Here is an 18,235-nt window from a genome sequence, read left to right as displayed (position 1 = left end):
AGAGAGAGAGAGAGAGAGAGAGAGAGAGAGAGAGAGAGAGAGAGAGAGAGAGAGAGAATGTTTCTTTCCTAGAGAGGCTAGGAAGCAAAGACAGGCGGCTGGCAGATTCCATGTCTGATGAGGGTTGATGCCACTCAAATAATATGTCTTGTTTGGCTGAGAATGGGCTTACTAATAGATAACTTGCTTAGCATGCACAAGGTTCTGTGTTTATTCCTAGCATCATCTGTGTCTTAGTTACTGTTTCTATTGCTGTGAAGAGACATCATAAGCATGGCAACTCTTAGAAGGAAACAGGTAATTGATGCTGGCTTACAGTTCATAAGTTTAGTACATTATTGTCATGGTAGGAAGCATGAATGCACAAAGGCATACATAGAACTGCAGAGGTAGCAGAGAATTCTACACTCAAATTGGTATGCAGCAGAGAAGAGAGAATGGCATTCAGCCTTCTGAAATCTTCAAGCCCAATGCATATGCCACTATTTCTCTAAAAGGACCACACCTACTCCAACAAGACTGTATTTCCTAATAGTGGCACTTTCCTATGAATGCGATTTTCATTCAAATCACCACAACATATATGCATTTCCTCACATGGTTTGTGGGACTATTTTGTACTTTTATAGGGAAACTAATTTCAATTATGAGGGCTCCATTTGCAGTTTCTAATACATTACAAGGCTTTATATCCTCATAGTATCTTCTAAGTGTAGTTTCAATTATTAATTTTAGGAGGTCACAATGTAGACCATACTATTCTCAGTTCCATAGTTTTTTAAAATTTTTTAAAATTTATTGTATCTCTGAGCAAGTCTTCAATATGTAATTTGTGGTCAGATGACAACTTGTAAGAGTCTATTTTCTCTTATAATGATAATGCCCAGAGATATTAAACTCATGTTATTATTCTTGTACCAAGACCTTTTACCCATGAAGCCATCTTGATGGACCATCTCTTGTCCTTTTTATTTCTTAGAACCACACTAATAAACTATAGATGCACACATGCATAAGTATTTACCAATGATTAATAGTTGAAAATGAACTATGATCATAAGCATATATAATATTTGATCTGTACCCAGCAATTGTGAGACACTATATAGATTATTATAGACAAACATAAATATTGGAGACAATAATGAAATAAGTTATAATGAGAAAAATAATAGATTTAAAAATATAATCATATATCTCTAAATAATACAAACTGTGAAAATAAAAAAAATCAATGAATGATTAAAATATTTGTGCCTATATATAATATATAATTATTATTATAAATATATTTATTACAAATATATTATAAGGACATACTATGAATACAGTCTATGCACTCTTAAAAATTAGCAAGAGATTTTGACTGATGAGCCATCTCTCCAGCTTCTCTTTCTCACAGTTTAATACTTTATATGAACAAACTATTAAATATATTCATATATAATTATACAGCAATATAATATATAAAATTATTTATTATAAATTATATATATGTATATATATGTATATATATAAATAAATATATATATATATATCTTCATAGATTATTATTGAGATGAAATTGAAACTGAAGATGTAATCCAGAAAAATATTAGAGTTATTTTAAAAAATAAGCGGTTAATAAATGAGAATTGTATTTCTTAGACTGTTTCATTCGAAATTTTGTAAAAAGGGTGATTATGGGTTTGTAGCAGTATCTGAAGATATAATAACTATATGTATATATGTGTTTTATGTGTTAGAGAGAGAGAGAGAGAAAGAGAGAGAGAGAGAGAGAGAGAGAGAGTATGTATGTGTATATAAGTCCACAGAGGCTAGAAGAGAGCAATGGTTGTCCTGGAATTGGTGTTAAAGAAAATTATGAACAACAAGATTTGGTTCCTAGGAATCAAAATCATACCCACTGTAAGAGCAGCAAGCACTCTTAAGTACTGAACTTTTTCTCCAGCTTTCTCAAATTTTACTTTTAACATAACGTTATAAGTGGTATATGCTGAAAGCCAAATCTACACCTAAACAATATGTGTGAAACTGTCTTAGAATAGCAGCAACTGTAAAACGTTAACTAAGCTATATCTAAAACTTGACATTATGTGCTTATAATCGGGTGTTGGGGAAGCAGAGGCTAGAAGATCCTTAGGGCTTGCTGGCCATCAGCCTAATATAGATTAATTAGCGAGTTCCAAGCCAGAGAGTTAGCATGTCTCAAGAAGGTAGATAGCACCCAGGGGTCGTACTTTGGCACACACACACACACACACACACACACACAATCACGCACATACACAATCACATATACGGTCACCACACAAACATGCTCACACAGCTGAAATTACAATCTCAGTCTACAATAAGTGCAATTTTTTTGTGATGAGTTTACCAAATTTTTTATTCATATTTTTATTATCTATACATAAACATGAACAAGAACACTTGTAATTGATTAATGTATATTCTCCTGGTAGCATTTTCTTATGTGTAGAAACAATGTATTAAGAGTTCTAAGCCTTTGAATTCCACTTCTGGTGTGTCTGAAAAGTTCTGTGAGGATCAGAAAGTCGCTTCATTTTGCGACCCCTATTTCCGGATGTGCAAACTGAGGTGATAAGATCAGATAGCAGCCGGGATTCCTTTCACCATTTGCTCCTCTACAAATTTATGCAAAATATTTGATCTTCTGAAAATTAGTTTTGTTACTCATAAGTGTGTATTTGTGTCCTCTATTTCACAAAGCTATATTGCCTAGTAATTAATTTTCTTTCTTTTTTTTTTTTTTTTTTTTTTTTTTGCTTCAAATAGTATAGTGATTCTTTTCTTTTTGGTTTTTCGAGACAGGGTTTCTCTGTATAGCCCTGGCTGTCCTGGAGCTCACTTTGTAGACCAGGCTGGCCTCGAACTCAGAAATCCACCTGCCTCTGCCTTCCGAGTGCTGGGATTAAAGGCCTGCGCCACCAGGTCCGGCATAATTAATTTTCATTTGAAATAAAAAGTTATTTGTCTAAAGAATGTCATAATACAGATCAAAGTTAAAGCCCAGATACCTTTTAACATCCTTAAATAGGCAAATTAGATCAATAGTGTAGAACACTGAGAGGTGTCCCAAGCTACTGAATAAGTTGAATAGAGGACCACTGGCCTCCTTAAAGAGGGACATAGTTAACAAGTTATGATTCTTGAATGCAAAACTTTAACACATTACTAAAAATACCTGCATTCATTGCTCTTTTCTACTACATCGAACTTTAAGTGGGAGAAACTATGATTTCTGTTACTGGACATTGTTTGTTCATTTTCTAATTACCCAAATTGCTTAATAAGTGTTTGTTCCTCGTGAAATTGTCTCATGACTTGTATTCTTTATTCATGTACTTCCTAAAAAAAATCAATATGCTAATTTATATTTATATTTTAAAGGTAAAGTTAGATAACATCAGATGTATATTTTCAGGATAGATGATAGAGATAGATAGATAGATAGATAGATAGATAGATAGATAGATAGATAGATAGATAGAAAGATAGATATCAGTTTGCTCAAAAAATAGCTTTTAAAGAGGCTTATTGTTTTAAAATGCTTGCCTCCCAGATGGACAACTAGAGTCTGAGACCCTAGACCCCTGTGGTAGAACTAACTCTCAGAATACCTGCCTTAGTGTGTGTTAAACATGCAACTGCAGACACACTGGTTCTCAGAACCGGTTCCCTCACCTACAGGCATCTGCCATTAGTGATGTTTGTTTGTTTGTTTGTTTATGTATTTTGAGTGTGTGTCCCTGTAGCCTACATTGGCTCTAATCTCTACTGAAGCCAAAATAACCTTGAACTTCTGATCTTCCGCCTCCTGCCTCCCAAATACTGAAGCCATCAGACTGCTGGCTCATGTTGTTCTGGGAGCATGAGGCAGGGCCTTGTTATTGCTACAGGAACACTATACCAGCTAGACTACAGCTCCATCCTGGTTATTTACTGTAAAATGGTGGATGCGAGGATATTTACTCAGATAATCTTAGCCTGTCCCCTGTGTTGGGAAGCCATGCTTAAGAATTTATATCTTTGAAAGCTATACAGGTTTTTCTGATTCTAACAGCCCAATCACTTTGTTTATGAATTCTAATATTCAACTCAAAACACAAACTCTTTATTGTAACTTTCTGAGCCTTTCTTTTTAAAAAATTTTTATTAGCTATTTTCTTCATTTACATTTCAAATGCTATCCCAAAAGTCCCCTATACCCTCCCCTTGCCCTGCTTCCCTACCCACACACTCCCACTTCTTGGCCCTGGCCTTCCCCTGTATGGGACATATAAAGTTTTCAAGACCAAGGGGCCTTTCATCCTAATGATGGCCAACTAGGCCATCTTCTGCTAATATATGCAGCTAGAGACACGAGCTCTGGGGGGTACTGGTTAGTTCATATTGCTGTCCCTACTATAGGGTTGAAGACCCCTTCAGCTCCTTGGGTACTTTCTCTAGCTCCTCCATTGGGGGCCCTGTGTTTCATCCTCTAGATGACTGTGAGCATCCACTTCTGTATTTGAATTCTGTATTTGTAGTCTGTATTGAACTTCTGAATTTCATACCCCTACACACAGACATTACTAAAGACTACAGCCTTGAGTCACTATGCTTTCTCCTTTCCCCCATCTCTCTCAAACAAACAAACAAAAAAGAGATGTGTCAGGTTACAATTTTTAAAATATATATATATATATATATATATATATATATATATATATATATATATTCCTATACTCACCTCCCCTCTCTCCTCTCCTCCCAGTCCCACCCTCATATGCCCTCCCTTCTTCCCCATTCCTTTTCTTCTCAGAGAAGGGGAGGTCTCCTACAGGTACCAACCTTCCAAGACATATCAAGACAAAGCAGGACTAGGTGCATCCTTTCCCACTGAGGCTGAACAAAGCAGCCCAGTTAGGGGAGAGGAATGCAAATGCAGGCAACATAGCCAGAGATAGCCTCTGCTCTAATTGTTAGGGGACCCAAATGAAGACTAAGCTGTACAAATGCTACATATATGGATGGGGACCTAGATCCAACTCAAGCATGCTCTTTGATTGCTGGATCAGTCTCTGGGAGCTCCCATTTGACCAGCTTGGTTGACTCTGTAGGTCTTCTTATAGTGTCCTTGACCCCTCAGTCTCTAAAGTTATTTCAATAAGTTGCAGAATGAAGCCTGTCAAAATACAGATATGCTAGTCTATGATCTGTAAGTATAGCAGAATATCATTAATAGTGTCAGGTGTTGGATCTCTCTCGTGGGATGGGTCTCAAGTTGGGCCAGACATTTGTTGGCTATTCCCTGAATTTTTGTTCCATATTTATCCCTGCAAATAGGAAGGACAAATTTTGGGTCAAAAGTTTTATGGGTGGGTTGTTGTCTCCCTTGCTCCTTTGGAAGGCCCCTCTGGCTACAGGAGACCACTTTAGGCTCCATAACCCCCACTGCTAGGAGTCTCAACCAGGGTCACCTCCACAGAATCCTGGGGGCCTCTGTCATCCCAGGTCCCTGGCTCACCCCAGAGATGCCTGCCTACCGATTTCTCTTCTCTTTACCATTCATCTTCTCCCCACACCTGATTCCCATTCCCAAACCCACTCCCTCTCCCACCCATTTCTCTCCCTCCATCCACCTTCAACACATATTTTATTTTCACTTCTGAATAAGATTTAAGCATACTCCCTGGGCTTCTTTGGGTCTATGGATTGTTACATGGTTGTCGTGTACTTTATGGTTAATATCAACTCATAAGTACAGCATGAGGTGTCTTTCTGGGTCTGGGTTACATTACTTAGGAGTGATGTTCTAACTGGATGTTGCATGTAGAAGAATTCAAATATGTCCATATTTATCACCCTGAACAAAACTCAAGTCCCAGTGGATCACAGCTATCATCATAAAACCAGATATACTAAATCTAATAGAAAAGAAAGTGGGGAATAGCATTGAACTCATTGGTATGGGAGGCAGCATCCTGAAAAGAATACCAATGTCTCAGGTAGTAATATCAACAATTGATAAATAGGAGCTCATGCAACTATATGGAAAAGGAAACTATCAGTAGGATAAAATGGCAGTGTACACATTGGATAAAAGTCTTGACCAACCCTACCTCCTACAGAGGGATAATATTCAAAATATAGAACAAACTTAAGAAGTTAGACACCAACAAAACAATTACTTCCATAAAAAGCATGGGTACAGAGCTAAGCAGAAAATGCTCAACAGAGGGATCAGTAATGGCTGAGAACCACTTAAAGACATGTTCAATGTGTTTAGTCATTAGGAAAATGCAAATCAAAAATGACTCTGAGATTACATCATACATGCATCAGAATGGGTAAGATAAAAAATTCAGGAGATAATACATGCTGGTGAGGATTTGGAGCAAACAGAACACTTCTCCATTGCTAGTGAGACTAAGAATTTTTTCAACCACTCTGGAAATTAATTTGGCAGAAAATTGGGAATAGTTTTACCTCAAGACCCAGCTATACCACTCCTTGGTATAATCACAAAAGATGATCCACAATACTATAAGGATACTCCCTCAGTTATGTTCATAGCAGCTTTATTTGTAATAGCCAGAAATTATAAACCCAGTTGTCTCTGAAGCAAAGAATGGATAATATTATAAACACTACTCAGCTATTTAAAACGAGCACATCATGAAATTTTCAGATAAATTGATGGATTCAGGTTACCTTGTTAATAGAATCAGCAGAAGAGTATATATTATGGAACAAGGAGCCTTGAGTCCAGTGATGGACAGAGAAATATAACTAATTTATCTGATGATCTGCTAAGATCACACAGACTATTGACAAAATGGAAGTAGGCCAGTCAGTGTTCACCATCTGCTTCTTAATTGTGAGAGAGAAGATCCACTTGAACCCTGATGAACTTTCCCATAGACAATAGACTTTTCAGGTATGCTCAGGTTGTCTACAATAAGAGCTGCAATAAAGAAGCAGATTTGTTAGAACTCTGGTAGGTGACAATCATTCCTTCTAGTTCTAGAAAAGAGTCATACACATAAACTCTTTAAATGTGTCAGATCATCATCAAAGTCTCTTAATTATGTCATCCTACAAAAATAACCAGCCATGTCCTGAAACTTTCTGGGAATATTGTTTCCAACAGAGAGAGAAGATCTTAACAGGATCAAGATGCATAGACAATCAAGAATTAAATCCACACACTGTAGGTCAAGGGCTATTGTATTTTTAACATGTTATATTTCTATATTCCAAGTTTTGTGGGTGCTGGTAACATAGAACAATGGAATATTGACTTTCTGAAAGTAAAGCGTAAGCATACTCACTTCCATTTTTTCAAACAAAGATTTTCTTTAGCATCTTGCATAGAATGGTCAAAGCTACAAGATATGTCTGAGTCACTGCAGATATGTCAAGTCACTGCAGTGTAGCTGAAACACATTCTCCTTCATCTGAGACACTGAAAAGGAGAGAGTCCTTTCCAAACAGTCTTCTGCTTATTTGACTGTTTTCTTCTGTAAAGGACTCCTCCATCGATCAAAATTGGCTTTTTCCAAGGTTGATCCAGCATTTGCATGTCCTTCCTTTTACTAGAATGTTCTCCATTCTCCAGCCTCCCTAAGGGTTGGTTAGCCTTTATTTACAGCCTAACAGAAGTTGAATCTTTAGCCAGAGGTCTGGTATTAGTGTTCTTTATAGTAACCCATGTGTCCGCTCAAGTAACTAGAGTAACAGCTTCACATTTTTGCATCTAATTCAGATTGTGTGTGTGTGTGTGTGTGTGTGTGTGTGTGTGTGTGTGTGTGTGTGCGCGCGCGCGCGCGCGCATGCCTATGGACTCCTGTATATATTTGTATCTGTATACATGGTATGGCAGGGACAGCTGTAGAGTTCAAAGGGAAGCCTTGAGTGTTCATTCTTGCTCTCCACTGTGTATGAGACAAGGTCTCGCTGTTATTGCCCACTGTGCTGTAAAATTCTTTTATATTAGATATTTTCTTCCTTTACATATCAAATGCTATCCCCAGCCCCCCCTATACCCTCCCACTGCCCTGCTCCCCAACCCACCCATTCCTGCTTCCTGGCCCTGTACTGGGGCATATGATCTTGCTAGTTAATACAGGAGCTTTCAGAAATTTCCCTCTGTCTACCTCCAGTTTTGCTAAAACATCACTAAGATTATAGCTGTAAACTATTCTTGAGGCTAATGATTTGAGTTCAGCTCCTCATGCTTGTGTACCATGTGCTCCACTCATATCTCTTCAGCACTAACCAGAATACTTGAATACTAGGGTTGTTCAAATCATGTCATCTCCATGTGTTGCATACATATCTCTAAGGTAGAATTTTGGGATGAAATTATAGGATCCTGTCACATCGGCTAATTGGTAATCAGCAATAAGATTTTCAAATTCTTTAACTGTTCTGTGGACAATCAAGATATATTTAAATGATATACCTTGACTGGATTTAAAGAATATATCAGGACTGGAACAGTCCTGTCTGTTTCTAAGTAACTCTTGAGAAAGAAAAGAGCTATCCTGAGAGTGCCTGAGTAGGGCTGTGCACTCTGTGTCTGCAGCGCCTTATTTACATGCATATACTTTAGATTCAACTGAACAATAGCATCTGCTTCCCAGACAGTTGCTAGAGGAAACTTGTCATGAATATAATAGCATATCAAAGGAAATGAAGCCTGGGTGTTTCTTTCACTATTTCTAAAATGTCAAATCTTACTCTGTAGGAAGTAGTCTACAACAACAGTTATTGCATTTAAAGTCAGGGGGAAAAAAAACAGGACTTCATTCACAATATAATAGCAAACCTTTCAGGTCAAATATATTTTGACCATTATTTAAATCTGAAATCTCTGCAGGAAAAAGCAGTTAATTCAAATGAAGTATATATATATATATATATATATATATATATATATATATATATATATATACATATATATTTGTGGCTGCTCACATTATCCTCCCTCTCTATCCCTTCTACTGTTTCTATGATGAAAATATGTCATTATTTAATTAAACTATAGAATGATATTATGACATATTACTTCTAGAAGAACAGAACTCAACCCAAACTACATTGAAGCAGTAGTGGCTTAGATTTCAATGGCTTTCACTGGACACATACAAAAGGACATAATTACGCGAGCAGTGTATATGAGCAAAGTGGCATTGGTCAATTAACACAATGTGATACTTAACACTGAGTGTCAATTTGACAGGGTATAGAGCCATCAAAGAGAGCAGCCTCTGGGGATGACAGTAAAGAATTTCTAGATGATATTAGCTGGAATAGAATTAGTAGGAATGCCTAAGGGATTATCTTGTTAAGGAAAATTGAAGTGGAAAGACCAGTCTACTTGGGTGGCACCATTCACAGGGCTGGAGTCCTGCACTGAATAAAAAGAGAAGGAGATCAACACCAGCATTAAGATCTCTCTCTGCCCCTTACCTGTGCATCCAGTATGCCAGCTGCCTTTTCAAGGTCCTGCAACCATGACTTTCCCAACATTATGAACTGTACCCTCAATAAGGGAGACAAAGAATTGTCCCTGAACATAATTACATTCATGACTTTCAACATGATTTTGCTAGGTGTTCCAAACCAACACTGTCTTTATTTTTGACCAAAGAATTTTTATTACATAGTTTAAAAGCATATTACTTAGTGTGTACAGATCCTGGCATTGTACTCTGCAAGTGTAAGCTATAAGAGAAAGTTTCTCATAAAAAATAATTAGCACTTCTACATTCCTGCATCTTATACTTGAAACACATTGAGTTATCATTGTGAGAAGGTGTTAAGTCCATCATCTTTTGTTTCAGACTTGGATAATTGATGGAATTCTTGATGTAATATGAATAAAATGACAATACCTCAACCTCTCCTGTTTGCAACCCCACAGCTCTGGTGACCTAATGGGAGAAATAGGAATAAATAGTTACTTTTTACCAAACCAGGACTTTTTCTTCCCTGTTTCAGAACATGTATGCTGTATAAGCATTAAGATACTTTTACAAAATTAACCAACATAATCTAATTCAGAAAGTTTTTTTGTGATATAAAGGCACTTGCTTTTTAGCCAGTATATTCCTGGTTCTTTTCTTCTTGATGCAGAGCCTAAGCTAGTGTCTTCATTCCAGAATGTCTTTTCTCAAGAAAACCTGTCCTGATTCTTCTAATGAAGAGGGACTCCAGTATAGCTTTTCATGGTGCCTTGTGAAACTTTTATCCTAAAATTAATAGCTAATATTCATCTCCTTTTATTAGCACTATTCCAATAGCTCCAATAACAAAGTTCTTCACATGTAGCTGGTGCAGAGTAAATGCTGCCTTAATAGTACAAATGTCCTCTAGCAGCATGGATGAGGACAAGTGGCTTGTCACTGATATCCATTGGAATGGTGGCAATGTTTAGTTATTAGATACCTTTCCCTGAGTCATTTTCAACGATCCTAAATTTAGAGCCTAATTGTCAGTCCTCTAAATGGACATTGGCCCACAGGCATTGACTGCCCTTCTCCTTATTGTTCTTGCTCTTCTCGACTGTCTGATTATCAACATTATACATTTAATGAAACTGAGGTGAAAAATAATTTTTATTTTTCAGCATCAGTGGGGATTATTTTACTTCATACATGAAAATTAGTACTGACAAGTAAGAGAATTATATGTCTACAAGGTGATTTGGTCAGTTCTTTATTTTAAACATGTGTCATGGATGTAGAAATGTATTGGACATTCCTTAGAATATATCTTTTGGTTCAATAAATATGTGTCAGTAGACACTTGTAGCCTTGAGTTGTTTATACTGAAAAATGAGTGGTAGATAATGTACTAATTTGTGTTATAATTGGAATCTCAGTTCCGTATTCACAATACTTCCTGTCAGATCTCAAAATGACCATGTACTAGCTAAGTGGCCTTGAAATATTTAATTAATTGAGCAATGGCTCAGTTTTCTCATCTTCAAATTATAATAATACACTTTTGTATAGTTTAAATGAAATGATTCATGTAAAGAATTTAGAAGATTGCCTGACACAGTGGAAAAGCTCTAAAATGTTAGTTGTTAATGTTATTGCTAAATCATGTTGAAGTTAGTAATTAGTGACATATAATGAATATATTTAATCTTTTACTGGCTGACAAAATAATAGTTGACAGTAAGAAAAGAAAAGAATGTATCTTGATGTTTCTCATTCCAGTGCAACAGAAAATATTAACACACTGGGCTCTTCTCTTCAAATGGTCTGATTAGCAAAGTCAAATCCAATTCTTACACTTTCTAATGTTATCTAGAAAGAAATATATTAACTAGATTATTTACAAGCTGATGGCCTGAAAAAAATATTTTGCCCACTATATTTTACTCAGAGAAGGAGATGGCAATTGCTGACAGAGAACATGGGCCGACATAGGAGAAACAGTAGACTTACCTGTAATCTTGAAATGAGGAAAGTATTTCATTTTCACAATACATTCCCAACATTGTAGTGTGCCAACCGCAGCAACTCCGCAAGGGACAGATGTGCCAATCCCAACCTTGTATCCTAGAATCCTTGCTCAGCTTCTGAGAACTGTAACTGTTGTGGTAGAGATGGAACTGAGGGAAAAGGGAGAAAGGATTTGCTTTCCTCCACAAACATCTACCGTTCTGATGGCTTCATTGCCAGCATCCTAGCTCACCCTGAGTACTATTATTCTGAGTACTATTATTTTGGTTACATACATACTTTTCCTGTGGACGGTCAATTGCCAGATAACAACTCCTTTGGAGTTCCTAGTGTTGGCTCCATACCTATTAAAGAAAGATATTCAATATATTTCCTGAACTAAAAGATGTTTTTGAAATTAGTGTCCTCCTAAGAGATTCTTCTGGGATCCTTCAGTGATTTTAAAATTCTTTGCTCACAAGTAACTTCACAGGAGACTACCCGTCAATCTGAACTATTCTGGTATTTTAGAAACTTTAGCCCCTGAGTAGAGGACCCAGGAATATGAAAGCTCCACCACCCTCTTTTCAGTTATGTTTCCATCTAGGGTGGGTCACCCTCAGCACCAACCTAATCCTAATTCCTTGCCAGTAGCAACTTCACATCAATGTATGAATTGTAGAATTATTTTCACATATTTTTACATGGGCTACATGTCAGACAATATCCCATGGATCTCTAGGCCTCACCACTGTCAGTTGAGGATCCGGCAAATATCAGTCAATATTATGAGAAGTTGATGTACTTAAATCAGAAAGCATATGAATCCATTACAAATAGGAGTAAGGACAGAGAGATTTAGAGTCTACATTTCATTCATTACAAATAATCAATTAAAAATCCTTTGCAAGACTTTTTCATAAACCTCAAGATACAACCACAAAATGGTGTCAAGTTCACATCTGGCTCTGTGCAATTATGTGAAAAGGTTACCTAAACTTTCTGAGACTTGGTTTCATTATCTGTGGCACAAACATAATGACCCCTTCTCTATTGAGCTGTACTGAGAATTAAATGTGGTGAGAACTTATGAACAGCATCTGACTTCAGAAATTTCTTGATAAATATTGACCCTTGATATTTTAGCTCTTACCATTATCTTTAACAACACCTTCTCGGCACAGGTCATTTCTGTCATAGGAACTGCTATTTTTTTCTTTTTCTTTTTTTCTTTTTTTTTTTTTTATTGGTTTTTCAAGACAGGGTTTCTCTGTATAGCCCTGGCTGTCCTGGAACTCACTTTGTAGACCAGGCTTGTCTCGAACTCAGAAATCCTCCTGCCTCTGCCTCCCGAGTGCTGGGATTAAAGGCGTGCGCCACCACGCCTGGAACTTCTATTAATTCCCCCACTGCCAGCTTCGACAGATGTCCTTGTAGTTTGATAGGTAGAATAGAAATAGGAGCCTCACATGAGCATCAGGCAAATTTGCGCTATGCTGTTCTTGGATGCCCAGGACTCTAAGAAGTTCTTATAGCACAACTCACCTCCCCTTCCCTGGCACTGTACACAGAACTCTCCTTCTTGCCTATGAACCTGCAAATGTACCTGGTTTCACATCTTTCATGGCCCAGGTGTCTTCAAACTGCCATTCCTTGTTGCCAGGTTTTTTGACCAAAGAAGTAGCAGGATGGCTGGCATGTATTCCTGTTGTTGGTGCTGCCAAATGATCTCTTTTAAAAACAGAACAAAACAATGTTCTCTGGCACTACAGAGTCATCCTTCTCCTACCTCCTCTTCTTTTCATTTGAATCCTTTGTAAAATGTGCCTTGCAGATACCCAAAGTATCAACAAGACATGTCTGTTCTCTAGTTTCTATTATCCAGTGCAAATTGGAAAAAGGAACCTTCATACTTCCTAACATCCGTTAAATTTTCCTTTTACAAATAATTTATTTCCAAATATTGGAGTTCACTGCATGATTTGGACAGGGTGGGTGGAATAGAAGGGTCACTCCTATCAATCTGCCGCAGGCTGTTTTCTGTTCCTAAAGCACAGTGTAATCATGCAGGGAGCTCCCCACAGGATGTGAGACAGACATGCTGGAGACCAAACTCCACAAAGATATCTTAGCCACTGGGGAAGAAAATCCACTGCTACATTTGGGAGTGAAATACCTCTGAGAAATAACAGAATCTTGCCAGTTTATTTCTCAGAAACATGTTTTTCAAGCTTGGACAGACCAGATTGAATTGCATTCTTAACATGACATGAATTGTGTGAATAATAAGAAAATAGAGTTTTTAAATTATATAGGATATGATGTTTCTTGAGTATGTAGTAATGATTATCTAAAATCCCATTTACTGATATTTTGTAACTTTGTCAGTTTCTGTACTGACTCAAGTTAATAGTCTGATTTCTGAGTGTAGGCTTTGTACAATATCCTCAATGCATTTATGATACCAACACAATCATTTCTAGTTTTGCTTGGATTCAAACTCATAAGGGACAGACAGACCTGTGAACAGCATTGGAAAACATAAAGGAGGCTAAACGAGACATAGCAATAGGGTTTACTGATGTCCTGAAGGTCCTATGGTAGTTCTGTGAATACAGACTACTATTACAGAGTATGAAAAGCATGATCTAACTCAGATGTAGCATGTTTCAGTTTTCAAACACAGTTTTAGAGTGGAGTGAGAAGTCTGTGTGTGTAGGAAAATCCCAATATGACCTTGGGGATGCCATTTAAAGCTTTGTTTATTTTTTTTTAAATTTAAAATAAGATATGTTCTGGAAAATATGTGTGTGTAAATACCATTGGTTTTGATGAATTTCAGAAGCATGATTAGTGATAAAGTTAAACATTAAGAGAGCTATACCTAAGGGACTAAAATGTATTAGATTGGATTACATATTAAATGAAATGCACTAATGGTTAACAGTGTTTGGAGTTTCCTACATTTAGTAAACAAAGACTTTTGTTTCTTTATTTGTTGTTATTTTTATAATATTTGATTTTTTTTAATATTATGAAGGGTTTTTAATTAACTTGCTGTCAGTTAACTCATTGTGTCCTCTTGCTATACTCTGACATCAGAAAGGTATCTAGTCTTTGTTTTCCTTACAGAAAGGTAAACTCAAAAAGAATTTGAAAGGAAAAAGATTTTGAATTACTTTCATTGATTATTATTCTGAGTATATAACAGTATGTGAAATGCTTAAATGACCACGTTAATTACTAAACACTAAAAATTATTTTTCTTTTCATTTCAGCTCTCAGGAGAAATAATTTTACAAATTGCCAGTGAACCAGTACTGCCCTTCAATGCCCTCGATATAGCGTTAGGAGTTCAAAACAGCCTTAAAGGTATTTTTTTTCTATAAATTTTTTTTTTATTTTAATGAGCAGAAAAAGTTTTCAAATATTTTTCAGCAAGGACTTGATAAAGCAGATAGTATCTTACAAGTAGTATCCATGATTACCCTCCATGTCTAAGAGGAAATATGAGAACAACAGAGAAACATTTTAGCTACCCTGGAGGCAGAAGTGGGACAAACATGCGTGGCAGAAAGCAGTGTGTCAGAGATGGAAGCATCTGACTGCTGTCATTGATGAAAGAGACTTGGATTTCATTTCAAAACTTCCATTACTGTCTACAGATTCAATGTGAGCTAGCAGTTCAGGAATCCAACCTTCCTCCAGCACTGCACCTACCATACTCATTCTACACAAGATGGACTCCTCAGTTTCTCTTTTGGAGGTGGTTGCTATGGGATGTGATCCACACTCCTGCCTGATGCCAAAGGCAGCCGTGAGACAACAAGGGGCGTGGATCTCACAGTTTCTGTCTCAGTCATACATAAACATAGTGCAGACCCTCACCTTTCACTTAGGCTCATGCAGGTCTGAGTTAACTAAATATAAACTGGAATATGGTCACTAAAGTTCTTATTGTCCTCCTGAGTGACATGTCCTGCTATTGAATTGTGAGTGAGATGGTGATAGAAAACCACTTAACTGAAAAGAAATCTAGAAGACAGCTCCTGTCAGCAAACACTTGTTGGCATTCACAATAGTGTCTTTGTTTGGTAACTGTATATGGGATGGATCCCCAGGTGGGACAGTCTTTGGATGGCCTTTCCTTCAGTTTCTGGTCCATATTTTTTCTCTATATTTTCTCCCATGGGTATTTTGATCCCACTTCTAAGAAGGACCAAAGTATCCACACTTTGGTTTTCCTTCTTCTTGAGCTTCATGTGGTGTGTGAAGTATATCTTGGGTATTCCAAAATTCTGGGCTAATATTCACTTATCAGTGAGTGCATACCATGTGTGTTCTATTGTGACTGGGTTGTTTCACTCAGGATGATATTTACTAGTTCTATCCATTTGCCTAAAAATTCCATGATTTCATTGGTTTTAATAGCTGAGTAGTACTCCAATGTTGAGGCTGATATAGCTGTCTCCTGAGAGGCTCTGCCAGTGCCTGATAAATATAGAAGTGGATGCTTACAGCCGTCCATTGGACTGAGCATAGGGTCTCCAAAGGAGGAGCTAGAGAAAGGACACAAGGTGCTGAAGGAGTTTGCACCCCCATAGCAGGAACAATATGAACCAACTAGTACTAGAGCTAGTACATCCTAGAGCTCCCAGAGACTAAACCACCAACCAAAGAGTACACATGGAGGGATCCATGGCTCCAGCCCCATATGTAGCAGAGGATGGCCTTGAGGGGCATCAATGAGAGGAGAGGACCTTGGTCCTGTGAAGGCTGTATGCCCCAGTGTAGGGGGATGCCAGGACAGAGAAGCAGGTTTGGGTGGGTTAGTGAGCAGGAGGAGTGAGTGGGTTAGTGGGTTAGGGATAGGGGATTTTTTGAGGGTATATGGGGAAAAGGGATACCACTTGAAATGTAAGTAAAGAAAATATCTAAGAAAAAAAAGAAGAAATCCAGTAGTTTAGCTATACTGCTTAAAGTGTTTTCTGATAACAGAGTGGCCTCCTGAGTCAAAGATTTCCAATAGTTTAAAATTAAATATATACTTTTTAATTTGGAATCATTATTCCTTAAAGAATTATCTAAGTATGCTTATTTACTATTTGTTTATTATTTTACTGTACAGAAGCAATGGTATTTTCAGCTTTTCTTTTCATTAATTAATTTCTTTATTCACATTATATCCCAATTATCATGCCACAGCTTCCTCCTCTCCTCCCAGTCGCAACATTATAAATTTCCCATTATCCCCTTTCCTTCTCCTGAGAGAAACAGGGACTTGCCCCAGGACTGGATGTCTCAGGGCCCTGGTGGTACCCAAAGGTGGGAGGACTAAATAATCCTTTCCTACTAAGGCCTAACAAGGCAGTCCAGCTAGGGGAAGAAGATACAATGATAGAAAACAGAGTTAGAGATAAGTCCCACTCCAATTGTTAGGGGACCCATGAGAAGACCAAGCTGCACATTTGCTCCAAATGTTTAAGATACCTGCATGCTCTTTGGTAGATGGTTTAGTTTCTGTGAGCCTCAATGGGGGCCCAGGTTAGTTATCTCTGTAGATCTTCTCTTGGTAACCTTGACCCCTCCAGCTTGCTCTAAGCTCTGCCTGACTATTTGGCTGTGGGTTTCTGCATCTGTTTCCATGTACTGCCTGATGAAGTCCCTCAGAAGACAGTTCTCATAGGTTCCTGACATATGAAGAGCTTTTCTGTTGTTGTTATTGTTGATATTGAACCTACTGTTGTTTATCTATGTAGTTCTCTTTTTCCTTCCTTCCAATAGGGTACCATTACACCAAGGTTGCTATGGCTACATGTGCCTCCCTCTTTCCCCTTCATATTTGCTATTCCTAGAATATTTGAAGCTGAGAAACTGGATAGTGAAACATATGGCATTAAAAAAATAAGCTTAGAGAGGATGCAGAAAATCCATAATTCTGTGAACAATAACCTTTCTCTAAGAATTCTTTTAAGAGTCTGTTTCATTTGTTCTGAGGCTGTTTTGCTTTTCCTAATAGTGTCCGAACTTTATATTCTATAACATTCTGTTGTTATGGCAGATAGTACTTTAAACTTCCAGAGAACAAAAGATGAGGCTTTTTATATTGTACAAATCCTTGACCATCTGTAAAGTAAGTATCATGCATAAAAAGGAATCTCAAGGAGTGTACTTGAAAATACCAACATTGTATTCTAGAATTATAAATAAGTTTCTGAGTTAAATTTTCCATGATCAATATATCTACAAGAAAGAAAAGTATAATTACATTTCAAGAGGATAAAGAAATTAAGCAAATAAAAAACAGAAGTGTTAGCAAAATAATTTTAAATATTGTTTTGTTATGTTTTTAGACAATCGAGTTTATTTTAAAACATTCAAGTGGGCACTTTAGCTTATTATTATAACAACTATTAACATTTTCATAGTGTACTTCAGGAGTTCAAAAAGTCCTATTTTTCATAGTTAGAGTTACATTATTAATCTGATTTTGGTGGACAAAGATCCTTTTCAACATACATCTTTTCTTTCTCCCAAGAGAAGTAATATGCTACAAATTATTTATCATGAAACCCCCTTGGATTTCACTGGGACACCTAAAATTAGTTGTTAACTAAGTTAAAATGAAACTGAATATATATTTCAGGTGTATCTCAAAATAATAGATGGAGGGGGAGGAGATAGCACATTTGTTACATAGTGCTCAAACCTCAGGAATACTGAGGCCCAGATAGTCACTACTGTGTGCAAAAATTTGGATATCA

General features: G+C 37.0%; 1 protein-coding gene across 1 annotated transcript in view; it reads left to right on the top strand.

Annotated features, from left to right (window-relative positions):
* Naaladl2 (N-acetylated alpha-linked acidic dipeptidase like 2) overlaps positions 1-18,235 on the top strand; it is a 686,844-nt gene that overhangs the window by 598,445 nt on the left and 70,164 nt on the right. The window contains exon 12 of the mRNA XM_029538072.1: positions 14,750-14,843. Within this exon, the coding sequence (XP_029393932.1) occupies positions 14,750-14,843 (94 nt within the window). The remainder of the gene's footprint in view (positions 1-14,749; positions 14,844-18,235) is intronic.

Source organism: Mus pahari, chromosome 4 (genome assembly GCF_900095145.1).
Source record: "Mus pahari chromosome 4, PAHARI_EIJ_v1.1, whole genome shotgun sequence".
NCBI lineage: Eukaryota > Metazoa > Chordata > Mammalia > Rodentia > Muridae > Mus > Mus pahari.
This window is presented reverse-complemented; position numbering and strand designations above follow the sequence as displayed.